The sequence below is a fragment of the Filicampus tigris genome, chromosome 15 (genome assembly GCF_054856515.1).
Source record: "Filicampus tigris isolate MCC_2025a chromosome 15, RoL_Ftig_1.0, whole genome shotgun sequence".
In the NCBI taxonomy this organism is placed as follows: Eukaryota; Metazoa; Chordata; class Actinopteri; order Syngnathiformes; family Syngnathidae; genus Filicampus; species Filicampus tigris.
Genome location: NC_141231.1, coordinates 11,622,403 through 11,648,117, shown reverse-complemented (window position 1 = coordinate 11,648,117; position 25,715 = coordinate 11,622,403). Strand labels below are relative to the sequence as shown.

General features: G+C 41.8%; 2 protein-coding genes and 1 long non-coding RNA gene across 5 annotated transcripts in view; all 3 read right to left on the bottom strand.

Moving 5' to 3' along the window:
* Positions 1–6,640, bottom strand: part of LOC147135491 (tenascin-like) — a 36,044-nt gene extending 29,404 nt beyond the window's left edge. For both annotated transcript variants that reach the window (XM_086053288.1, XM_086053286.1), the window contains exon 1: positions 6,483–6,640. The gene's annotated coding sequence lies outside the window, so the exon portion shown is untranslated. The remainder of the gene's footprint in view (positions 1–6,482) is intronic.
* Positions 6,641–9,422: 2,782 nt separating this feature from the next.
* LOC147135490 (uncharacterized) lies at positions 9,423–11,875 on the bottom strand. The gene is made up of 3 exons (XR_015089818.1): positions 11,861–11,875; positions 11,544–11,670; positions 9,423–10,015 (listed from the first exon to the last, which is right to left on the bottom strand). It is a non-coding gene; the product is annotated as an uncharacterized LOC147135490 (long non-coding RNA).
* A 304-nt stretch (positions 11,876–12,179) lies between these two features.
* LOC147135489 (TNF receptor-associated factor 2-like) lies at positions 12,180–25,040 on the bottom strand. 2 transcript variants are annotated; one of them, XM_086053467.1, is made up of 12 exons: positions 24,845–25,040; positions 23,026–23,238; positions 22,687–22,765; positions 21,829–21,927; positions 21,544–21,705; positions 20,582–20,656; positions 20,427–20,501; positions 18,880–19,440; positions 17,893–18,070; positions 17,434–17,582; positions 17,088–17,326; positions 12,180–16,646 (listed from the first exon to the last, which is right to left on the bottom strand). In XM_086053467.1, exons 2-11 carry the CDS (start codon positions 23,211–23,213, stop codon positions 17,108–17,110), a joined length of 1,785 nt encoding a protein of 594 aa, XP_085909593.1. In that variant the 5' UTR covers positions 23,214–23,238; positions 24,845–25,040; the 3' UTR covers positions 12,180–16,646; positions 17,088–17,107. The 2 variants fall into 2 exon arrangements, with proteins under 2 accessions (XP_085909593.1, XP_085909592.1); XM_086053466.1 differs by having other exon boundaries at positions 12,180–17,326.
* Between the last annotated feature and the right edge of the window lie 675 nt (positions 25,041–25,715).

Genomic DNA, 25,715 nt, shown 5'->3' with positions numbered 1-25,715 from the left:
AAACGTGTCTCTGAAAACGGATGCAGGAATCTGTGATGCAGGAATGGGAAATACTGTAAAGGCAAACTAAGGCAAACAAGGAAAAATAAAAACAGAGAAAGCTGATATAAGACAATCAAAAATAGAATAAGGGAAATAATTACAATTGAAATAGTGAATACATGCCCAAAAACTACTAAAAATAAATAAAATAAAAACAATTAAAATACAGTAGTTAAAAGTAAAACACATTAAAAATATATCAAAATAACAAGTACAATAAATAAAACACAAAATGCTAAACAACTGTAGAAAATAATCAAAATACTTATAATAAATAATTAAAATTAGAATATAGCACATGAATACTATAAATAATAAATATAAAAATAATAAATATAAAAATAATAATAATAATAAAATAAATAAAAATAATTACAAACAATTAAAAAAAAAAGAATAATTAAATAAACACATGATGACTAATATCAAGATAAGCAAATACCAAAAATATAATGGCCAACATTTCAATAAAAACAAATATTGGACAAAAACAAAATCACACATCCAAAAACCTAAATAATACAAGCAATAAACACCAAACAAGTCATTCGAAGTTGCAGCAGCTGTACCAGCAGCCCCTGCGTGCTTTTGGCCTCAGCCCTCTTTGAGCCATAAAACACTGCAGATGAGCCCTGAGCCCCCCTGTGGTTCAAACGCCAACCGACTCCCTGACAGGTGATAGGTCACTGCTGTGTAGCCGTTCAAATTTCCTAAAGGGATGAGTAACACCCGAGGCGGTGACAAGAGATGAGGTCATGCCTTGGCAGGGTGTTGCCCCCGACACAGGCGAGTCAAGGGGAACAAGCTGGGCTCTTGAAGCCACTGCAGCGTATATAAATAGTGGTGACAAGTAACAATGTACAAATACTCAAGACGACTCTTACTTGCTCTACAGTAGTGTACTTTACAAAATCATACAGTGATAACAGGATAAAATGGAGAGTAAAGAATGAGACAGTTTGAGCATCATGATTTCAAGCTTTACTGTCCATTGACTTTAGTGCTCCTTCTGGTGTGTGCGTCTTGGCCACCAGGGGGCAGCGTAAAACAGACTTACATAGTACACAAAGAGGAGTTTGACAACTAAGTGACTCAGTAAACTGCGGTAATATCTGGTGTTTTCACAGAGGATAAAGAATATATGCCTGTAAGTTTTGTAATAAATCAAAATGGTTTTGTATATAATTGACAGTAAACTTTTTTCAAGTACTGTACTGTACATTTCCGAGTCTGGACTTCTGAAGTAAAAACAGTTGAAGCAGTACTTCTACTTTTACCAGAGTGACGGAGAACCACAGTCACGTGGAAAAGATTTCCTCCCATAGACCTCTCATTTGGTAATCTGCTTTTCCATCTGGACTTTGCTGAAATATTTACTCACATTCCCTTTAATTATGCAGCTGCTACAAAAAGGGCTAGAGGCTTGGAGAGGAGCCGTTACGCACACTGTGGTCCCTTTATCAATTTCAGGGCCACAAATTGGAAGAAAAGCCATCTACAATACAAAACGTATCAGGATACCAGTAGTATCAAAATGCAGAGATTGCATGCTAATCATTGCAATAGGAGGAAATCATCTGTGACGCCAAATATTGCGATACAGGGCTTGTGCGATACTTAATATATTGGGGTTAAAAAAAATTGTTGTGCCAAAATGCCAATAATATTCTAGTATAGCAATTGTATCATAAATGATATGTTGGAAGAAAACCATCTACAAAAAAAAATAAAAATAGTACGGCAATATCAATAGCATCACAATAGAGACAACATGATGACTGATACATTGGAAAAGAACATCACCAATACCAATGAGGTCACGGTACAGAGACATTGCAATAATCAACACATTGGGGGGAAATCCATCTACGATGGATTGTTTGATGCATCAGATAAATACCAGCAGTAACATGATTATGCACACGATGCACTGGAGAAAAAGCAATTACAATACCAGCACTATAATGATCCCAATAGCATCAAAGTACACACAATGCTGGATAAACATTGAATGAAAACCCTCTATCATATCAAAAGTATCACAATACTGATATTATACAATAACCAATACATTAGAAGAAAGCATTTACGATACAGCACTATCACGATATCAACAGTTTCATAGTAGTATCAAAATAGTATCAAAAGGATACAATAAAATTGCGTTGCGTTAAATGTTTTCTGCATGCTTGTCACCTGATTGGCAGCGACGCGCAAACACTGAGCAGAAGCCGAGCCACAAACATGAGCTAATATGGGTCTATTTTCTGTTCATAGATCTGAGGAATAATCTGTAGGGGACACGTGAATGATGGCTCCAGGATGTGAAGTGTTTGTTTAAGAATTTGGCAAAGCGACCGTTCCTCAATGAGATTGATCGTTGACTTGTGTTGCCGTTTAACTCCAAATGGAAGCGTCAAGTTGATCATAGTGACAAGAATTTTCCATCGACAAATCATTGAACACGTTGGCCCGAAGCACATCGGTGACGACCCAATAGTACAAGAGATGTAAAAATGTACACTGTTTAATTCTCTGTGTTTTTTTTTTTTAATGTGTCAGTTTTACAGTATACCCGAGAGAAGGGGCGCTAAAGAATAATTTAAAAAGCATGTTTTAGGATTTTAAAGTGCGTTTTAAAACATTTAAAATTGTGGAGGTGTGTTGTTGTTTTTTGTTTTTTTCTTTTTACATATATCGCAGATTTTCACCTATCGCGGGGTTGGTCTGGAATGTATCCTGCCCAAATTTCCTTTCAAAGTAATAACATCCAGCTGACAAGTGTCACAGATGACTTATAACAGCAGCGCTCCCCATGACGCTCGCCTCATTCGATCCAGCTGACATCGCCATGGGAGACGTCCGGCTGGCTGGCCAGCATGGAGGCTACTCCGGCTGGCCCGGGTTAGCGCCAACTCAGCACTATTTAGCCACGCAGCTGCAAAAGCCTGCGGTCCGACTTGGACGTGGATGTGGAAAAAGCGAGCGGGAGCGTCAAGTGATTGTTTTGTGAGGTCCGCCGTTTGTCAAATAAAAATACTTGTGGGGGGGGAAAGTATCCCAAGGATGAGTGAGGACAAACGCTAATGTTAAATCGGCGAGCAAAGAATTATTGAAGGCAAATGTTTTTCGCAGTCAAGCCAATGACATTTGGATTTTCTTGTTTTCAGCAGAATTCAAAATTAAGTTGTGTGAAGATGTTATATTCTGTAATGTTATACTTGATTAAAACACAGTAATGTCATAATTTAAAAAAATGTACTTAATTAAAACATTTTTGTCACATTTTTTTTGCGTCGATCAAAAGGATGTGCTGCTCATTCTGGTGTGTGCACCTTGGCCAGCTGAGGCTATTGTAATACAGCCGTAAGATATGCAAGAAGACAGGTAAGCCAACCTAATATCGGTCATTCTTTGCAAAGGATAAAGAATATATTCCTTTGAGTATTGTTATAGTATCTACCTACATGCCTTGCACCAAAAATTGTGTTTAAATATCCGTTGCTTTACGCATTATAACACTGTGACGCCGATGCCCTTTGTTAGCCCATCAATGGCTTTCCCCATTATGTGTTAGCATCAAGCTAGTGAAGGCTATGTGGTTATTGTAAATGAATGTTTCATTGGAGAGTGAACTTCAACAGGGAGTGGCGATAAACAGCTTGAAGCGCGTTCTTTATCCCTCCTACTAGGTTGTTTTCTCTGGAACAGCAAAATTGATAAACATTACGAACCGCTTTTGTTGGAAATATTTCAAATGAACCCTTTTTAACAAGTTTCGTCATGAAATGCTACCATCTGTAGTTCTTTAACTTTGAAATGGGCCAGTTTGATTTTAATTGCAAATATGTAAAAGTAAACCATTTTAATTGTCTGTTGATGAGAAGTTCTAAAGCATATGCAAAACTAGTTCTTTAAAATTGGGTCAATTTGACCTGGGCTATGGTTAAAGGTCCAAAAGTATCCTGATAATGAATTTGAAGTCAATGATTAACAGTTTTCATTGCTAATATGTAGAAATGAACCATTTTTATTGTTTGTTGATGAGTTTAATAGCAAAAAAAAAACTCATTTGTACAGGTAGTTCTTCAACTTTAAAATGGGTCAGTTTGACCCGGGCTATTCTTCCTGTTCTATAAGCATTCTGAGAAACATTGTTATAGGTCATTATTAACTGTTTCCATTGCAAATATGTCAAGATTCACCATTTTTTTATTGTCTGTTGGTAGTTTCATACCGAAAAACCAATATTTGGTGTTAAGTGGGTCATTTTGACCCACAACATAACAGGAGTGTTAAAGAATTGTTCTGTTGAACGACTGCTTGTTGTCAAAGTTTGAACTTGCAAGTCAAAGCATAAAATTAAAAAAAATTGGGCAGAACGTCGACTTGTATCTTGAACTACCACCGTATTGTTTTTTTTGTTTTTTTTTTGTGCTATCAAGAAACCTTGTAAGCGGTATGTGGTGTCCACTCAGCTCTCACTAGTTAGGTCAGGCCTCCTCAGTCCCTATTTTATGTTTGCATTAGTGGCTGTCATAAAGTAAAATAAAGTTTTTCTGGGCGAAACTTCAGCTCAATTGTGTGTATGTGTGTGTGTGTGTGTTTTTTAACAATGCCATTATAAATTAACCCGACATAACACATTAACGCGCGCGACGTACAAGCAAATGTTTACCGCATGAGTTCATGGAACTTTGGAGAGCATCACAAGAGGCAAAGAAAAACAAAACCCAAAAAAGACAAATGGGATTCAACTTAATATCCGTCAAATGGATTTAGCCGACAATATACAAGAACAACTTAACAGTGATGTTTTTCCGCAGTAGAGTCAACCCCCCCGCCCCCCTCCCCACTCCAGCCAGAAAAAAAAAATATCAGGGAATTTAAAGTTAGCAGCTACTTGGACACCTCTGCCAAGCAGCCTGGGGGATTTCGGGTGATGTCACACTCGTCGGGCTACTGCAGGCCTTGCTGCGTAAACTAAACACGTCTAGTGCTATCTTAAACAACGCCTCGCCGTCAGCAAGAATTATTGGCGGGAGGCGCGCAGAATGTAATCATATGATCTGCAAAAACAATAAATAAATCGTCTGCTGTGCGCCTCCACTGAAGCATCCACTTTGTATTCATTACTTGACTAGCCAACAATAGCAAGACACTTTTAAGGTCACATGACATGACACGGGAGGTTGTCGTTAGACTTGAGCTGTAAATACGTTATATTGTTTTAGTTAGGCCTGCTTATATATATACAATATTGATTATTGGTCATATGAAGTTGTACTGGAGGCATGGCGTAGCATTTTCATGACTATACCAGCATAATATTCCAACTATGAAGATGACAACGCTTTCGGCATTTATGTTCAGACTACTAAACCAAAAATTAACGGCTCTTGATTGGTTAGCAGTCATGTCACGTTGTATTGGAGGCACAGAGTAGCGTAAATTGCACTTTCGTGACTATACAATTAAATGAAAGTTGACATGACAAATTACCTGCTTTCAAAATGTTGCCGATGCTCGGGGGGCCTCCAGATGCCGCCCCATTTGACAATTTTGACCCCGACATCCCACCCTTGGCCTACTTTCATGTTTTCGCCGCGAGTGGTCATCCATCCATCTTGCAAATTTGGACCGCAAGCATGTACGAAAAAGCCATGAAGGGGCGAACGTCTTCAGATGTGTCCGTAAATCAAACGACGGCATCCAGCTGCAGATGTGGGCCGCTCTCCCGCTGTCGCGTAGCATTTAATAAAGTATTCCTGTCTTCAATTACACAAATATCAACAATTTCCTTTCATTTATCATGCAATCGCTGCGGTACTTTTAGCTATACGCGCAATAATTGTCGTTGGAGAGGTACGTTTGTACGTAAAAATGTTTCAGAAAAATATCAAGATGGTTTCTTCCAATTACTCTGTATCACGATCCGATTGCTATGAAAGGTGAAATATCGTCATATCGTGAGTTACTAAAGGATCTAGGAAAACGTGTTTTATGATATGTTACCATACATGATGATTTTGATAAACATTATGTTGTTTTCTTTATCACACTGTTGTCATCGACTACAAAACAAGAGCATGATGCAGTCTCACGATCTGCTCAGCGATCTACTACAAAAACAAAATAGTTTTATTTTGTACTTTTTCTTAAATTATCGTGATGTCTCGTAGATTATTTTCTCCCAACATATCGCTGTATTGTGAAATTGGCATGGTTAGCCGATTATCGCCATGTTATCGGATCGTGAGTTATTCTGCGATCTACTAAACGATCAACGAAAAGATGTTTTATTACATATATAACACAGGTGAAAAATGTTTTGTTTTGTTTTTATAATTATCGTGATGTCTCGCACATCGTATCGCTGCATCGCGATACCGGCCTTGATATCATATATTAGTCATATTTATAGTCATATTCATACTTACATTGCGTGAAATCCAATTTTGTGGGTGAATTTTAATCCCTGGAGATTACAACCAATCCCCAAAAGGTCCAGAATGAGACGGTACAAGTGCTAATCTGTCTGTGGAGGATTTGCTGATGTTAGTTGGTGTTCCAACAAAGCTGATATGTGAACAATCGCCCGCCTCCACCAGAATGTTGAACTGAACTGGGTTGTAGGTGGACTGTAAAAATCAATAGTGCTAATAAAGCAACAAATGAGGTCAGGATTTCCAGACAGATTACATTTTATTATCTCAGTGATCATTGTTACGAGCTATATGTTTGTAAAGTGCATTATTATAATGTGTTTTATGACCTATGCTGCCGTAAGCCTTTATTTGGACCCATTTAATGAACGGTTCATCACTTTTATGACCTGCATTTATTTTATTGTTTCTCATTTTCATCACATTTAATGAGACATCCTCAGTTTGAGCAATGCGGTGAACGACCACATTGTGCCACAACATGCTAGGCAGCACTGAAAGAGATGCGGCATAATTAATGAGAGTGAGAAGAAGTAGAACTAACTAACTAATTGTTGTATGCTCTGTTTGTATGTATTGCTGCTCCGCGTGTATAAGGTAACATGTTTGGAGGCTTGTAAATACCGTAACATCTATGCTAATTTCTGTTAGTCCTTCTGTCGCTTCCCGTATTATACTTTATATGTTTGCATTAAGCTAGCAGGCTCTTGTTCAATGAAATGATATAGTTTAGGTTGAACATTTTCGCATTTAATTCTACATTTGAGTCTCTTTATACTACGTGTGTGTTGTTACGACAATTTAAAGTACAGTATAGAAGTTGTTTGAAGGGTTGTAATTACGGGAACATTGATGCTAATTTTGTTAGCACACCGATGCCGTTTTGGGTTATTAGCATCAAACTTGTGATATTTCATTAAGCGAAATTACATTTGGTTGTATGTCAGTTTTATTGTAAACTTCAAGAGGGAGTGACAAACAGCTTGAAGAAGGCACGCATAGCCACCTTTGATAAATAAAAATCCACAATAGAGAGAGACCATTTAAAAAAATATTTTGGAATGTGGGGTTAGACAACATGGAATGATCCCCCCCCCCCCCCCACACACACACACACGGTGCCCCCTCCCCCCAATTACCCAATAAAATGGGTTCCCCACATAAAACAAAACAAAATACTTAAAAGGCAATAAATTCCCCTTTGGGTCACATAACCCCCAGGACAGTAAACGTTCATACCGGTCATGCTCCCCACCATCAAAGCTTGGAATATTCCTCTGAAGATGTCTGTTTTAAATCACCCAATCATAATTACTGCAGAGGGCAGCGGTCAACCTGGCCAACCTGACTTATCGCCCATTTTCCTCTCTGATGAAATCCGCAGCAGTAAAAGATCATCCACTCTGTATGCGTGGCCACGCATTGCTCTATTGTGTTTCATAATTTAATTTTTTTTCAAACACCATCAATAATCCTACACTGGGCCTCAAGCCCTTCTGTATGACGTTGAATATGTATGACGAAAACTGGAAAGTCACAAATTTCCGAGCATACGACACTCAAAATCCCTTCTCGCACCGTCTGGACAATTTAGAGACTAAAATTAACCTCACATGACTTTTGTGGAGCGAAGTTGGGTACACCCTGGACTGGTCACCAGCCGATCGCATAGCACATAAAAAAAAAAAAACGTTCACACATCATATTCACAGCAATGGATAGTTTGACGTTTTCAGCGCAGTTAATAACCATGTTTTTTTGGAGTCTAGGATGAAGCCGGTGTACTCGGCCGAAGAAACCCACGTAAAAGGGCCTGGGCAGAGATTCGAAGCAAGGACCTCTTCACTGTGAGGCCTGGATGCTAAAGCACTCACTCACCGTGCTTCTTGCTTTTGTCACATTGACCCTTTCAACTGTTTGACATCATTAACATTGTGGGGAAACGTGCTTCGAAAAAAGTGTAATGGAGATTTAGCAGCATTCCACAAACTCCCACTGCAGTATTCCCAGATTATTAACGTCTGTTGTAATATACAGTACTAGTCATGACGTCTTTAAAACAAACAGCGAAAAAAAAAACGGTTTCCAGTCAGGCATCAACTGTCTTTGTCGTTTCTAAAAGACACCCTGTTGCATCAAATATTTTGTTGCCAAGGAGACCTGTGACAACTGTTTGGAAACGTCCTCTTTGCCGCCGCCTTTGCCGCCACTCGGCTCAACTTTCCGCGAAACAATAACAGTGCCGGATACGACGGATTGCAAACACGCCAGAGGATGCTGGAACGGTAGCAAAGTTTATCCTCGCTGCTAGCTTGGCTCTTGAACGCAAAGGTTGTAAATTCAAATATTTTCTTTCTGCTGTCACGCGATCAGTGTAGCGTATTCGTGCAGTGATTCCTAAGCACTGTGCCACCGGACTTCATGAGGCGTGCCACGGGAAATTATACATACTGTAAATAATGTGTCTATCTATACCAGCGACATAAAGTAACAGTACAATTAAATGCTCTTCCATTAGATGACAGAAGGTACTGTCATCATGTGTCCACTTTTTGTGACAATTTTTGTTTGGTGGCGTGCCAGCTTTTTCTAATGTGAAATATGTGCCTTGGCTCAGTAAAGGTTGGAGAAACTCAGGATAAAGTTGGATTGATTGTGAGCATCGAGCGGCTGTCGTAGCCCGAGGACATTGCTAACATAGATTGGTGAGCAATGTTTTTAATAAATGAGAAGCCGGCATTATATAAACAAGGGATAAAAGTGTGACGTAAACTTGGCCAACCAACTTTTGAGTAATACTACCGGCCAAAACTATTTTTAGCATACTTTCGTTCGTTTTTATGACGCAACCCACCCAGATTCATAATTAGACCCATAGCAACACGCTAAACAAGGAAAATGCAAATGTTCAGCAATCTCCGGTAATCTTCGGCGAGCCATGTGAATTTGAAGAGATCGAGTCGCCAGGAAGCCATTATTGTAGTGAGCATCTGAGTTTGTTGATGTATAGCCCACATACATTATGCCAACAACCTCCTCTTCCTCCAGCTCATCAAACACCTGGATCGCCTCAGAGGTTTGAAATATTGCTTTCTGAGTCCATTTCTGACTGGCTTTGTCAACTTTCCCTGTTGCACACTGCCGTCATATTATTGACGTGACGTTTCACTTCCGGTTTGCCGCGCGCCAGGATCTCACTTTGGAAAAACGATTACTTTGTTGAATATACGAAATAGAAATATTTTTTTCATGCTTTATTTTTCTTCTTATGATGTTTAATTACTTTAGCATTAGCATTAGGTTGCATTGGGTGCGCAGCATTGGCAATGAAAAAAATATGACATTTAAACGAGACCCGGTTTTCCCCACATCACGCGTCAATGCTTCAAATCCTCAGACTCAGTTAGCTACTAGGTCGCTAGGTTGCTCCATTATGTTCTCAAGCTCACAGTCCAGGTGGAGGATGAATCAGTCGAATTGACAGGCTGCTCACGCAAAATCCATCCGAGCCGCTGACATCAGACAGTCTGTGAAATACAATCAGGCACCGTTATTTCGCCTTTAGGCTTTAAATGGAACGGCGAAGAATGAGCGCTATTGCTACGTGTGATCCGGCGTTGAACAAAAGGCCCATATAATGGTTTGGACATATGTTTTTGGAGCATGGCGTGAGGGGGGCCGCCTGTATCCTGTTTTTAATTATGTATCGACACCACCTCGGGGACTGACCTGCTTTTACAGCAAACGGGTCAGAACGGGACGGCATTAAACATGGCAGGGAGAGTCGCAGAGTAACGCGTGATACCATATCATGCCAATTCAAGGCTTAACAATTTATAGCAGCGAAATGAATTGAAATGCCGTTAATCCGTTCCAGCCCACAAAATAAATAGATGGGCAAACTGGAATTTGAATGGATGTTACAGTGATCTTTAGAACCTGATCAATATGGATTTTTTGATTTGATTCCAGCAAATTTTAATCAGCGATGTCTTTACGCTTCCCTCATCGTATTTTTTTTACGCTGCTTTAAATGTCTTTACTTTTTCCTAGCACATCAGGTTTTTGAGATTATTTTTTTGTTTTTAAATTTGACCTAAGCTTGCTCAATACCGATTTTACCAATTTATAGCTAGGACGTATCGCAAAAAAAAAAAAAAAAATCTGTCTGTTGCTGAACCTAATGCTTCATAAATTCATAAATATTACTAACTGCCGCCTGGCATGTTGTGGCACAATGTGTTACAACACTGAAAGTCAAATCTGCATTACAGAATATTACCTGCTCAATTTTCATTCTTTTTAGTCCCACTGATTCTAGTAGGTTCCCATGGAAAGTTTTCATCTTTCGCCGTGATCTAGAAATATTTGTTTATGCCTAGACATCTAGATATTAAGAAAATATTACTTGTAAACATGTGATGTAGCGAGGGCGTGGATAATAAACCGTGATATAGCGGGGGAAACGCTACATATCACTGAACAATTCATTATTGTTTGTTTTTGTGTTTTTTCAAGAGACGACTCTCATCGTGTCAGTGATTGGCTAAAATGGTTTACAGGTCTAACATTAGGGAGTGTATAACTGTTTGTTTCCCTGAAATGTTTGACAGCCTGTGAATGAATGAATGAATGAATGAATGAATGAATGAATGAAAGAAGTTTCTGACTCAAAAATAGCTAGTTCTTTAATGTTCCGGGCTAAGCCTTTGATCCTTTTTGGGTGTGTAAATTTGCAAATGCAGAAAGTTATCACCACCACAGTTCCACAGTTATGTGACATGACGCAACCACCAAGAAACATCTCGCTTGGCAGCTTGCATCATCTTGAACCTTTTAAAAGCGGATATGCTCATATAAAATATTATGGAGGCTCCGGCACATATGTGACTTCAAACCCAAAGATTACATTTTTCCCACCCTCCGCCCAGTCCTGAATTGACGGCCTTTGAAAGGAAACATGGGCCAACTCCAATCACTAATTTGGAAACTTTTTTTATTACTTGCAAATGTCCCTGCCAAGACAGAGAACAATACAGCTGCTGTTGTGTTTACCTGAACGATATCCCGAGGAGAGATGAAGAAACACAACTGGTGAAGCTCCTGCTGTTCATTTAGGCGTTTTTGGCGTCCTCTGCTGGTCACCGGTGGAAAGTAACTGATGCCGTCCATATCAACTCGTCTGGTAGAGGAAGAAGAAGCAATTGGGACGGTTCAATTTTACAATTAAGCTATCACCACCTCCCTTGGACTAAACTCAGCCATTTTGGTCACTTTTGTGTCAAAAGTCGCTTCATTTAAGTGTGCGGTTGTGATAACTATAAAAGTCAAAGAGAGCCACTTGAGACAAAACTAGGCTTGCAGTTGGTTACCTGAGCAAAGATAACCGTTGTGACGCGTATCCGTTACAATTAATTCCGTTTCAAGGATGCAAATACTGTATGTTAAAAGCGCCCATTTCATGACTCAAAAGGCCACATGGTAACTTAACTGCCATTTCATTGTGGTAATCAGTGATTTCAGTTGTCATTGGTTGGATTAATCAGTGTCACTTCCCGCCATTGGCTGTGTAGAATATTGATGTTCGCTGTCATTGGTTGGCTAGTCAGTGTCCTTTGCACTCATTGGTTGTTAGTTTGTGGCTGAAAAGTGCATAAAAAAAAAAAAAACAGAAAACGCTGAACAATAAGATGTGGTGAAACCACCAAACTTTATTACAGACTGACAGTTTCTTCTGAGCGTTAAAACACATCAAATATCAACAGCGGAATACTTGTATGGCTCTTGACTTCAAGGTACACCAATAAAAATACCCTGTTTGAACATGGAACTAATGCAAAGTGCACAAATAATAAAAGTTGCGTCCTGTCAACTGCATCACATATGACACACGTGTTTTCTGTCAAAGGTGTAAAGGGTTTACATTCAGATTACATGAGAGTGAATATGAGGATATTTTGTTGGTGGGCACTTTTTTTTAAATGATATCCTCGAGCTCTATTAGTGACCCATGCGCTCACGCACACACACGCGCGCACTCACACACACTTTATTATAAAACGCAAACAGCAGCTCAATTTGAAATAACCATTTGGCAACATATGACGAGGCATAGAACACACAAATAAAACACCTTGCGATACAACATGGAGGTAATATCTGAGTTTGGCACAACACGAAAGCTTATTATATATTTTTTTTTTCACAACTGTAATGGTACTGGTTTACATGCTTGCTTTTCTTCAGCTACAAAAATAAAGCCACACAGCACAAGATGAAAAGTCATTTGCGTCATTTCCGCTGGCTTCCCAACCATATTTATATGGGAAAAGTCCAAAGTAGCTTGGCGCAGTGTAAACAAATAGCGCTAAATAAGTCACGCGTGACCCCCTGTAAACCCTTAAAATGTCATATTGCACTCGAGAAGGACTCGCACTGCGCCAACGGAATCGGCTCTGGCCTGTTTAAACCATCTTCAGCAAACAAAAAAAACTGATATATAGATATAGAATTAATAGCGTATTCGGTAATACTATTCTTATTATAACTGCTTGTGCGCGTGCACACGGATATATAGCTTTTATATATAGATTTATGACATGGAAAATACATATTTATACATTGCTTTAAGAACTATAGGCCAGTGCCTTGTGACGAGCACAGCCGGATATAACATAATAGCTATTCTACCGTATTCTCCTCCAAACAAATAGAAATAAACGCGGCCACAAACGGCGTGAACCGGCGTGGAGCCGCTTTACATGATTTACCAATCAAAGTCTCTCATGCACAGAGAGGCTTCAATACCGGTCGAGACTGGTTTGAAAACAGGCCAGTGGGACCCCTCCAAAGAGTCAAAAAAAAGCAGTCAAGCTCGCAAGCATGAACGGCTATTTAGTCACAACAACAATCGCAAGTTCTCTTTCTGTACATTTGCAGCCACAAAATAGTGTGCAGTGAACCCCTGCCTATTCGTATGAGTTGAGGCGCTTCGTTTGGACAACAAAAAAGTAGTGCTTTACCGCTATCTTGTGGCGTATTGCTGCCAAGGAACTACATTGGCGTGAGTTGAGATGCTTCATTTTGACAAAAGTAGTGCTTTGCTGCCATCTTGGAGCAAAGGAGTTATGCTGGCAAAAGTTGAGGCGCTTCACTTAGATAGAAGTAGTGCTTTCCTGCCATCATATGGCATTTTGGTGCCAAGGAACGATGCTGGCGTGGGCTGAGGAGCTCCGTTATGCAAAAGTAGTGCTTTGCCGCCATCTGGTGGCATCTTGGTGGAATCAACTAGGGTGAAGTAAGTTGAGGGGTTTCATTTAGACAATAGGAGTGCTTTGCAGAAATCTTGTGGCATATTGATGCCAAGGACATATGTTGAAGTAAATTGAAGAGCTTCATTTAGACAAAGGTAGTGCTTTGCGGGCAATTTGGTGCCAAGGAAATATGTTGAAGTAAGTTGAAGAGCTTCATTTAGACAAAAATAATGCTTTGCGGGCATCCCGGTACCAAGGAACTATACTGAAGTGATTTGAGGAGCTTTATTTAGACAAAAGTGGTGCTTTACCACGAAGTTGTGGTGCCTTGGTGCAAAGGAACTATGTTGTAGTGATTTGAAGAGGTTCATTAGACAAAAGTAGAGCTTTAACATCATCTTGTGGTATCTTGGCACTAAGAAAATAAAAAAACAGCTTTGCTGTTATCTTGTTGCCAAGGAATTATGTTGAATGTTGAGTTGAGGCACTTCATTTAGACGAAAGTAGTGCTGTCCTTCCGTCCTGGTGCCAAGGAGCTATGGTGAAAATAAGTTGCGCAGCTTCATTAGACAAAAGTAGTGCTATGATGCCAACCAGTGGTATCTTGGTGCCAAAGAACAACGTCGAAGTGAGTTGAGTTGCTTCATTTAGACAAAAGTAGTGTTTTTAACTATTATTTGCCAATTTTAGCAATTTGTGGCTCACGCCCGAGAATAGCGAGGGTTCACTGTACAACGATCTCGAGCGTCTCTTTCTGTACATTTGTACCCACAAAAGAACACACACTATTAGAATCGTATCGGAATGCCAGCTCAGCTAGCAAGCGCGCACATCACATTTTGGACGCACACGAAAACAACGTTCCTTCTCTCGGTAAGCGGGGGGCAGGCGTGGAAGGGGAGGGAACAGCGCCACCTGTCCAGATGCGAGCCAGCGAGTGCAATCGTGGGGGTTTGGGGGGGTTAGGGATGAAGGAGGTGAGGGGGTGGGGGTCGGGGGGAACTCCAGAAAAAAAAAAAAAACACAATGTCAGGCCTGCGCCTCGGACACCTCGCTAACTCCACTGTATCTTCCACAGATGTACCAAAGCCCCGGTCACAAACCCTCCCCCCTGAGTCGGAACGAGCACGAACTTTACACCGAAAGGGACGCCTGCTTCTAAACCAGCGGTTCTCAAACTTTTTGGGCCTACAGTCCCCTTGCAGGGGAGAACGCTTTCCAAGGACGCCCTCATAATTCGAACACAAACCAAATTCACATCATTTAATTCAACTCAATATTTCTTGATGGTTGTTAATGTATCGTACTTACATGAACAATATGGCTGCAAACGGAGGCGAGGTCAATGTCCCTAACTTCACCATTTGGTCGCTATCTGTAGTGAATTTTCCCACCATTTGCATAAATGCGGTTACAGGAAGTCCTCAATTTACAAACGCGTTCCGTTCCTACACATGGCGATGTAAACCGAATTTCACCGTCAAAGTTGAAATTTACGTCAAAATACTTTGTATAAAAAAAACCAAAATATATTAAAATATATATAAATATATTAAAATAAGCATAGATGCTGTACTTGGATAAAGTGGATAAAGAAGAAGGAGAGGAGGACGAAAAAGGCAAAGATACTGCCGGCGCGCAAACAGACACGATCGGGACGCTCTACGCACGCTCGATTGCGAGGAATGCTGGTCTTTGTAGTACAGGAAGTGCTTGTATGCGGAAGCAGTACAAAAGCAGACTTTTGGAGCGAAGAGGAAATGGGCTGCTTCATTCATGTGGTGAGTGACATGAATATCAAGTGTTTTATTAACAGTTGAAAGTAACAAGCGGAAATGACGTCCGTTTGAGTCACGACGCCGCGCGGCGCCGTACACACTACACAGTGGGTTCTTCAAATGCCGGAGCAACTCTGTCCGCTCAATCATGTAAACGGGTTATTCAGGAATTTTGACCTTAACCTGAATTTTGACTGCATGTAAACGTAGTCACTGTGGTGCCGGCGACAAAATGGAGGAGGAGGAGGAGGCACGGGCGTCGTAAAGTCGAAACGTCGTGGGTTGCGAACGTCGTAATTCCAGGACTTCCTGCATAGACTTTAATTCCTTCTAAGATCCTGACATGAACAGAATTATTTTCACATCGTTTTGCTTATGGCAAGAAAGGAGCCTGGAGAAACCACCCCTCTCGTTCGGAACAAAATCTTGATCGGAAAGGGCTTGATCAGGTCAGAATATTCCGAATGGGGTGTGTCCATTAAGCATTTTTATTCCGATCAGGCTTTTAATCTGAATAAAAGTGTCCATGTAAATGGAGCACAATTAATGGGTATTTACTGTTGAGAAACTGAAATTACAAGCATTTGGGCAATTTTAAATGAAAAAAGAAAGCTAAACGATTCATTCATTATAAGAAATAATAATTGATTAATTTGATAATTGATTAGTCGGCGATTTGTCAATTAATTAAGTAATTGTTGCACCTCTAAAAAAGTAAATTTTCTGCACTGTCAATTTGAAAAAAAAAACAACTATTTCTGAATAAAGTGATTGATTTAAAAAAATAAAACGGATGAATCGCTTATTTGACAAAATAATGGACAGATTAAACAATTATTAAAATCATTAGTTGCAGATCTAGTATTGACTTCTATAACTGCAACGTGATGGTGGTGATAAGGGGAGGATTAAGTCTAGTAAATCCCTACTGAAATGCCAAATACACTGACCTTAAATCCTTATTAATTGATCGGACTATCAGGTTACTGCCTGCGGATGCCGAGGAGTCCAAGGACCCTAGTTTGAGAACCACTGTAATCTAAACAACACAGGCAGGCGAGAACTAACAACAGCGTCCTCGTCGAGCTTCAGTGGACATCAGGCACCAACGAGCATGCACGTGGAGCCTACGGAACAAAAGAAGAAAGGGGGGGAAGCCTTGTTGATCACATAACTCCACGTTTGTCTATGCAAAATTTACTCAACACGAGACCAGAGAGGCTCACGACACCGACAATCTCTAAACGAAGACGCAGAAGACCCGCCCCCCCTCCCCCCACCCCTCCGGAATGAACTGACCGCCGCAATGTTATACCCGCAACCGACGCACAACTTTCCCGCTCAGTCCTCGGTGTCCCGTCGGTGCCCTCCTCCAACGCACTTAAGAAAATAGTGCTGTGGCCGAAACAAACAGCGGGTGGCGGACGTTCCCGCCGCAATAACAGCGGCGCCCGGGCAGCCTTTTGTAACTCCCCAAAGCGGCAGAAGGACGCTGTTTAGCGGCGCCCTGGAGGGGTTACCTCGGAGCTAAAATGAAGACCCTGGTCTGGTCATCAAAAACTGAGCACCTGGTGTGGCTCCGCCCCCTCTAGAGCCCGGTGAGGTCCACAATGGCCTTGATGAAGATGGTGTCGTCGCGGATGTAGGAGTTTTTGGCGTCCAGCTTGGAGAACGGGCAGAAGAGCGGGCAACCGCTGGCGATGTTCATCTCGCTCACTGGCCGCTGGAAAGACGACGAGGTGACGTCGGGCCGGAAGGCGTCGATGATGTGCTCCCGGTTGCTCTGGTCCAGCAGCATCAGGGTCACCTGCGGGGAGGGAAAAACAAAGTGAACCAAAGTGGGGGCAGCAATCTCTCCCGTTTTTTTTTACACTATTCACAGTAGGGCTCAGTCCCAATTCCCCTGTAGTGTACCTTCTGGTTAAAGGGCCACTTGAGCAAGGCGTCGCTAAGTCCCCGCATCACCACAAAGAACAAAGACAAGTGGCTGCCACGCCCCGTCCCGTCCCCGTTCAGATAGATCCGCAGACACATCTTGTAGCCGTACTTGCTGGTGTAGAAGGCTGCAGCGGAACCAGGCAGGAACGTGCTTACTCATTGCGTACCAAACTATTAAGGAGAGGCTGTTTTGTTCCATTTCCTAAATAGTCAATGCCTTTTGTTAATATTTGGAGGTATACTACTCGTAAATGAATTTTTAGCGTATGAAATTAGTTACAGATTTTGGAAGGGTGTTGTGTTGTTGTGCAACGGTATACGATTACAATAGCAAGATGGCGTTTCTGGAGTTACTGAAAAAGTAGTCATTTTGATAGATACAAGGATTCTGGCCAACAGGGATGATATGCGCAATTATTTGGAACATTTTCTTACCTGGCGAGAACATGGCGGGGGCTCGACCAGCGACGGCGTCTTGTCTCTTTTTAGCAAAATCTGAGATCCTCCACACAAAGACACCATCGAAGGTTGTGGCGGACATTTCCCTAAGCCGACCCTCCATTTCCGCCACCGTCAGGTCCTTCAGGCCCACCGTCCTCTCCAGCTGCCGCACCTGCGAGACCAGTTCTCCACTCAGTCTAATGCTGCATTCACACCGAATCCGTTGAGGGCGATTCTGGCGGCACGATTTAATTGAAGTCAATGTAGTTCGAGCGGGCGGGCGCGGATGCGTGCGGGCTGGCGCGGATGATGCGTTTGGAGCGGTGGGACGCGGAGCTGTTATATATATATATATATATATATATATATATATATATATATATATATATATATATATATATATATATATATTTTTTTTTTTCATTATTATTACTATATTCTGTATTATTATTACTATATTCTGCAACGTTGTATGCCTATATTGAGTTAAGTCTTAAACTGATGCGCGTTGCCAGTAGTGACGCAGCTTTCCTGCAAACGAGCCAGAAATAACACCAGTGATGTTCCATGAGCGATCTTCAGGAGTTGCTGAATAAAATACGCCTCAAGTCTAAAGCGCAAGTGATTTGGAGTCACTCCAACTGACAAGCCGGACATACACTCAGCTCTTGGCTCTCAAAGGGGTCTGGGAGTGCCTATGCGGACCCACTTTAAGAACTGTACCAACCTAGCTGGGTGCTAGATGCTAACAGCAGCCTACCAACGGTGTTTTCATTTAATAAATGCTTCTGGACATCAAATTGAATGTTTTTTTCAATTCCATAATTTTCACAAAATCAATTTTATGTCTTTTAGTTGGCTTTCAATGACCCGCAGAGAAACCCTATGTACTTTGTCTTTCTTACACAACTATCTACATTTGAGTACTTTGCCAACTTTGCCCGCCCCGCATCAAATGCCACGTCCTACCGCCAGGCTGACCTTGTTACTCAGAGCCTCGATCTTGTCCTGGTCTAGCTTGTGCTGGCGGTTACTGGCCTCCATGGTGGTGGCGAAGCGCTCCACCTCTCTGTTCAGGACGCACACCACATTCTCGAAGGTGCCGGCTTTCACCTCCAGCTCGGTGCATCGGCGGCCCAGCTCGGCCACCTTAGTCTTCTCGCTGTGGAGCTGCAGCTCCAGGGCCGCGCCCACCGAGCTGGGCAGCGGCGTGAAGGAGGTAGACACAGACAGGGTGGGCACCAGGGTGGGAGGCGGGGGCAGGGGAGCTGGGGCCGGCAGACCCGAGCCGGAGGACGAGGAGGCGGCGGCTCCCTGCACGGGAGGCCCGGAGGAGGAGGAGGTGGTGCTGAGCTGGGAGACCCGGGCCTCCAGTTCCCTGAGGGACTGCTGCAGTTCCACCAGTTTGTGTCCCGCTACCTCCAGACCCTGCGGCTGCAGCCCCTCCATGCTCACCTTCATGCCCATGATGTAATGCAGCAGCAGGTTAAGGTGTTCGTAGGCAAACGCGCGCTCATGGTCGTGGGTCTTCTCCTTCTCCACCTGCCGACAAGAAGGTGCTGAATGACTTCAAGCGGAAGTCAACGCACACATTTTTTTTCAAGAATATGTTCTATGCAAGCCCACTAGTTGAACCTGGGCATTCTGATAAATGTTGCGTTTGTGGAATAAGAGTTAATCCGCCCGTTTTTAGCCATCTCTGGGGGCGGCCATTTTGTCTTCTGTCGACTGAAAATGACATCACAACTGCTCACAACGGCCAATCGCGGCTCAGAATCAGAAAACAGGTCAGCCGCGATTGGTCGTTGTGAGCAGTTGTGATGTCATTTTCAGTCGACAGAAGACAAAATGGCCGCCCCCAGAGATGGCTAAAAACGAGTGCATTTTGCTGCTTAACTTATATTCCACAAACGCAAAATTCATCAGAATGCTGTGTTTCAACTGCTGGGAACATATTTTTTCGAAAAAAATATGTTTGGGTTGACTTCCGCTTTAAGAATCTGATGACACGCTATAGAACACAAAACACGGATAGGACAAATCAACAAGGTCATTAGCCAATTTCACTTAGCAAAATAAATGTGGAAGGCTTGTCTAACGTGAGTATGCCCATCAAAAAGTCTCAAGAAGCCATGCCCAAAATTACCATTTTGTAAATTTTTCCACTGATCTGATCGCCCGTAAAAAGTATATGCACTAAATAAATTATCCAAACAGATATATTGAACCCTCCGATCGGATTGGTGATGTGTTTATTCAAACTCATTGATTGGTGATCGCGATCAGCCCCAACAATCCTCATTGTGTAAAGTCTAGTTTCAAGAGGCCATTTTAGGCGGCAAGACAAGGTTACGCTGTATATTTGTTATGATTGACCTCAAAGTTAGCTAGGGGACACTCCAGCTCACCTGTGACACTGATGGAAAATAAATGGATGCAAGTTCAAGCCTACCGCCTCGTCAGACTCTTAATAGACAGCAATGTGATTCCAACTAACCAGCGGTGACGAGGAGGATGAGGTCACTCACCGACATGTCACACCCCACGACGTGAAAGCGACACGGCATCCTGAACTTGCTGCAGAACTTGATGTGGTCCACGTACTGGAAGGTGTGACAAAGGATGGGACAAGTGTCAGTTGTGGGATCAGGAAGAGGAAAAAAACAACGGACTCCAAGCTCACCTTCTCCCTGGGGATCTTCTTTTTGGCGCAGCCCTCGCAGATCATCGGGTATTTGGGGCAGATCTCATCGTGGGCCTGGTGAGAAAACATGTCTCATGAAATTGTAGTCATTTATTCCTAACAGTCAATTCTCATCATTTCGTAGCATTTCTCTCAACTGCAATAATTCCAGTATGCGTATGTGAATGCTAGATTATGTTGTCCAATCAGATTTCCGCCTCTATGTGTTGCGATGTCACTCGAATCTGCCCAGGGCCTCCAAAACAGTAGTGCTGGTAGATTTACGTTAAACTGTATTAGTTATTAGCTTCTTTAAGCAGTCAGATTTAAAAATTCTCCTCGGAGGACCAGCTAGCTGGTCCAAATTAGCATCAGCATTTTTCCATCCTCTGACTGTTTGGTCAGCACTACGACCCGATCGATTAATTGGCCGATTTTAGCTCTTTTAAAATCAGCTGATTTTTTTTACGATTGTTTTTTATTAACACATTAAAACACAAGACAAAGATAATGGCATTCCAATATCCCGCCCAAAAAATGGTCTAATTTTCTGCCAAATTTTCTCTCTGTTGTCAAGTTAAACAAATACTAAAGAACAGAGCATTGTAAAACAGTCAAATATTGACTATGATTCATATCTTTATTGTTGGAAGCATTAAGGGACCCAAAAATAAGTTATTTTATTGACTGTATTTTTTTTTAATGAATTGGCTGTTTAATCGGTTATGAGAATTTTATCCTGCCAAATATCGGGATTGACACTGGCCTAAAAAAATAAAAATAAAAAAACCCCTATTGGTCGCCCCGCTAGTCAGAACAAGCCAAGCATGACTAGCAAACATCTGTAACAGCACTGAATGTAAAGATATACGTTGGCAGAAGTTATTGTTAATACATTTAATAACCATCAACTTTGGTGAGTATAATGTATAGTATTTCTTTTGTTTTGTTTGTTTTTCCACCTTGATGTTCTTGAAGTGAAAGGGTTCCTTGCAGTACTTGCAGTTGAGCGTCCTCTCCGGGCACTCACGCTCGCTGTGCCGCTCCTGCTCGTTGAAGCGAATGCGCTCCTTGCAGGAAGGGCACGGCACAATCATGAACTCGCACTTGCCCTCGTGGTTCAGCTGAGACATATGACATATATATAAATGCAAAGGATGCTGCGCGCACCGAGAGCACATCAACAGACAACAAACCATACCGCTCGGTGGATTTCGGACCGCATTGCCCTGACTTCTGTGACTCACCTCATACTCTTTGATAGATCCTCTCCAAGAGCAGCTTTCATTAACGCAGATAGCCGTGAGGTTTTCCACTTCCCGCCGAACCGCATTGTCGGGAAAAGCCTTTAAAAACATCCAGGGAAAGGAAAGGAAGTATTGCTTCAAATGGAGATAGAATGTCACGTATATAATTGTGCGGGTGTTTTTTTTTTTTTTTAATTGTTTTTTTTTACAGTGTACAGGAAAGTCAGAACTTAAGAGTTGCGTGCCTCCAGTGTAGTACCACTCTGTACTAAAACCGAACGGCCAGTACTAAAGTCGACTGGAAGCGATGCAGCGTGATTCCAGCAAGAAGGACGCGCCTGAAGAGGACGCGCATTCAGTGTAACATTCTCCATTTTAATATGAAAATATGACTTCGATAATTGCTTTCTGCTCTGTGTGTTGCTGCGCCGTGCATGTTAAAGTAGCAGTTGCTTGATGGTTTATCATGACTGTCACAGATATGCTAATAATCGTTATTATGTTAGCGTCAAGCTAGTGTCTTTTCATTAGCCAAAACTGTAATGTTTGGTTGAACATTGTGGTGTTTAAATATACATATGTTTAATTCTCTTTGGCTTTATGTGTCAGTTTTACAATAAACTGGGAAAGACAAAAAAAAAAACAACTAGACACAAGCCTAAAATGTGAAGAGCATTGTGAGCAAGAACAACAAAGGGTGCTACTGAATACTTTAAAAAGGGTGTTCTGATTCATTTAAGTGTGTTTAATAAGTTTAAAATACTTCGAAGTTAGTGGGAGGGGTAAAACTATTTACAAAATGTTTTTATATCGTCTATTCTGTTCACCTATTGTTGGTGGGTATGTAACTGTACTCACACATCCTTGTTTCAGGATTGACGTGGTCTCTTCAAAAATGTCCTCCTTGATGCATGCGTTGCATTTCTGTGGTCCGTTACTGCAACGACAATATTTAGGCAATCTAGGCATGTCTGGGATGACTGGACCCACAAAAAAAAATTCTCAAGGAGCCATGCTTCAAAAGACACAAGAACTCTTTTCCCCATTTCCAATTCGAACCATGTATACTAGACAGATGGACGACACTAAATTGTGAATCATTTGAGTTTTTGCCATTGCAAAGTTTGAAGACTCGCCATAAAATACAAATAAATGTGAACCAAATAAGCCATCTTTGTTGTTTGTTTACTTGCTGACCTGATGGCCAGGTTGAAGCAGTACGAGCAGAAGCGATGGCCGCACTGCGCCTGGAAGGGTCGTCTCAGGATGTTGTGGCAGCACTTGCACAGGTGTTTGTCCTCCAGCTTGTTGCCCAGGATCTTCTTGGGGAAGCCCGGCTTGTTGCTCTCCATGGACGAGGGAGGCGACGGTTCCTGGGCGGCCATGCTGTCCAATCACAAGCGTTCACACCTGGGTGGTGCAGATGGCGCGGTCATTCAAATTTGTATCAACGCAAAAAAAAGTTAAGCCAATAAATGAGGGGTCACTAACGCGATGCTCTCGGGCACCAGGGAGCACCCAAGGACCACATGAGTAGCCGGCCAGCCTGTTCTAAAAATAGCTCCCCAGTGATGGGACATTATTTTCTAGGAATGTTGTACAAGTGATCTAAAGTGGTGCATATATGTGGCATATGTATTGGTTTCCTAATTATTGTGAAAAATCATCAACATGATCAGTGTCTTCACAAATGAATATAATAATATATAAAGGTAATTTGGGTAAATTAGTTATTTCCAGAGCTGGGCATTTTAATAAAAATTGGCGGTCCGTTTATCACCTACTGCCTACCCTTCCGGCGTCCGTCTATCCCCCTTGTTGTCCGGCCGGAAAAAATAGTAATCGCCTATAGGCCGGTCCGCCTATGATTTTAAACGGGCTTCCGTTAGCGTTTCCGACTACCAACTTCGACAGACTACCATCGCGCAACCACCCCCCAACCAGCACCTGCCAGGACTTTTTTGTACCTTTAAGGGCCTCGCGCCTCGCCGCATTTAAAGAGAGACGCATTTCATCCGGCTTTCAGTCTTGTAACATAGGGAGAACGTCACTTCCTCTCGCCTGTTCCCTCACTCAAATCTGTCTCAACAACAATTCAATCTAATAATACTATTGTTACAGAAACCTCGTCTCACCGTGAAAATAGATGATTAAATCGATGGAAAAAATGGGCTTCTGACTATGCATTGTCCAACTATTTTTTCTAAGTTTCCCATTTATCGCCTACAAAATGGGCGTCCATCATAGGCTGATAGACGGACCGGTCTGTCACATAGGCGCAATGCCCAGCTCTGGTTATTTCAGAAATGTGTATCAAACTGGTTGCCCCAAGAAGTAGCTCACAGTTTCAAAAAGGTTGATGACCCCTGCAATAGATTCATAAGACAAGAGAAAAAAATATGTTACCACAATAAAGTTATAAAATCATGGCAAAAAAAAATCATTGTTGGACTTGTAAAATTGGAATAAAAATGTCATAGTGTGAAGTGTATATAATATGTAAATAATATTATGATAAAAAAAATCCATAATGTTGAGAGGATAAATTTGACAAAAACGTAAAATTCTGGGATGCAAATTAAAATGGAAAATAATCAATAAAATTACAATGTAAAACTAATGAAATTATATTAAGAGAACGACGGTTACCGTCTGAAAGACCCATTCTTGTCATATAATTTTACTTTTCAATATAAAGTGACAAGGTGCAGCAGTATCAATAACGCTGTCGGGACTAAATTAATCTCCGTGGCGTTTAAACGTGAAAATGGTGGAATGGAGTCCAATGTTGTGTCGCTAGCATCGTTCTAGCATCTACCAGCGAGGCCCCCGCGGCCTTTTTGTTTACATGTCGGCCTACTGACTGGCTGGCTGCTGCCTCCTCCCTCGCCTCCATTGTCTCCTTGTTGCTAAGCCGTCACAGCATCCTCCAGTCAGAAGAAGAAGAAGAAGAGGAGAAGTGGTACCCGGAGGAGAGAGGGAAAGAAAGGGGGGCGGAAATCCCCCCCCCGCTTACCAGCAGCCCGCTCCGGTCTTTCGGGTTTAATGAGCCGCCATGGCCTGCCTGTCCTTGTCCCGAGGTTCCACTCGACGTTGTTTACAAGCGGGACGACGGCGGGCTTCTTTCCGCCACATAACACCAACACGGACTGGCTGTTCGGCAGCGGCTGCTGTTTTCGCTCAGCGACGCCATTGCTTCCCTCGCAACACGACCGCCGGTGACGTCATGCGTGGGCGGGGCTGACGGTGGGCTTGATGACACGCGCGAGTCTAAATGACAAAACAGCAGTGGACCCCCACTATTCGCGGGGGCTAGTGACCGAGTCTAGCGAGAATCCGCACATAACTTCCGTCCATTATAAATGCATTGATAAAAACATTTTTAAACCCCCAAAATTATTGACTAAACGGGGCGAAATCTCTAATAAGAGTTTTCCACGAAAGATGGCGTTGGACCCCCGCAAAAACAAATATTTATTGGGGAAAAACTCCTTTATATATTTGAATGACAGGCGCCGAAACATGAAAACGCGGGGGTCCACTTCAGTCACTTTTTTTCCAGAAAGAATCTCACTTACTTTTGAGAATAAAGTTGTATTTCTTTGGGTAAAAGTCATAAACTGGGGAAAAAACAATTGATGAGAATAATGGTAAAATTTTCAAGAAATTTTCATTATATTGCAAGACACATTTTTAGAAGAGAGAATAAAGTTGTATCCGTTTCCAAGCCAAAAGTCATACTATGATAAAGGGTCGTATTCCACCAGAAAAAAGTATTTTTTTCCGTTCCTTCCTTCATACAATTACCACTTTATTCACATAAAATTACAAAATAATTCTCATAAAATAAAAACCAAGTCTCATTCATCGTACATTATAAGTGATAT

Bases quoted from the DNA above. Each gene is read 5' to 3' on its own strand.
- LOC147135489 (XM_086053466.1), bottom strand. From the start codon at position 23,213: ATGGCCGCCCAGGAACCGTCGCCTCCCTCGTCCATGGAGAGCAACAAG. The intron at 18,071-18,879 runs GTCAGCCTGGCG...CTGGTCTCGCAG, and splicing joins TCGAGGCTCTGAGTAACAAG to GTGCGGCAGCTGGAGAGGAC. The intron at 17,583-17,892 runs GTAAGAAAATGT...GTTCCGCTGCAG, and splicing joins CCCCGCCATGTTCTCGCCAG to CCTTCTACACCAGCAAGTAC.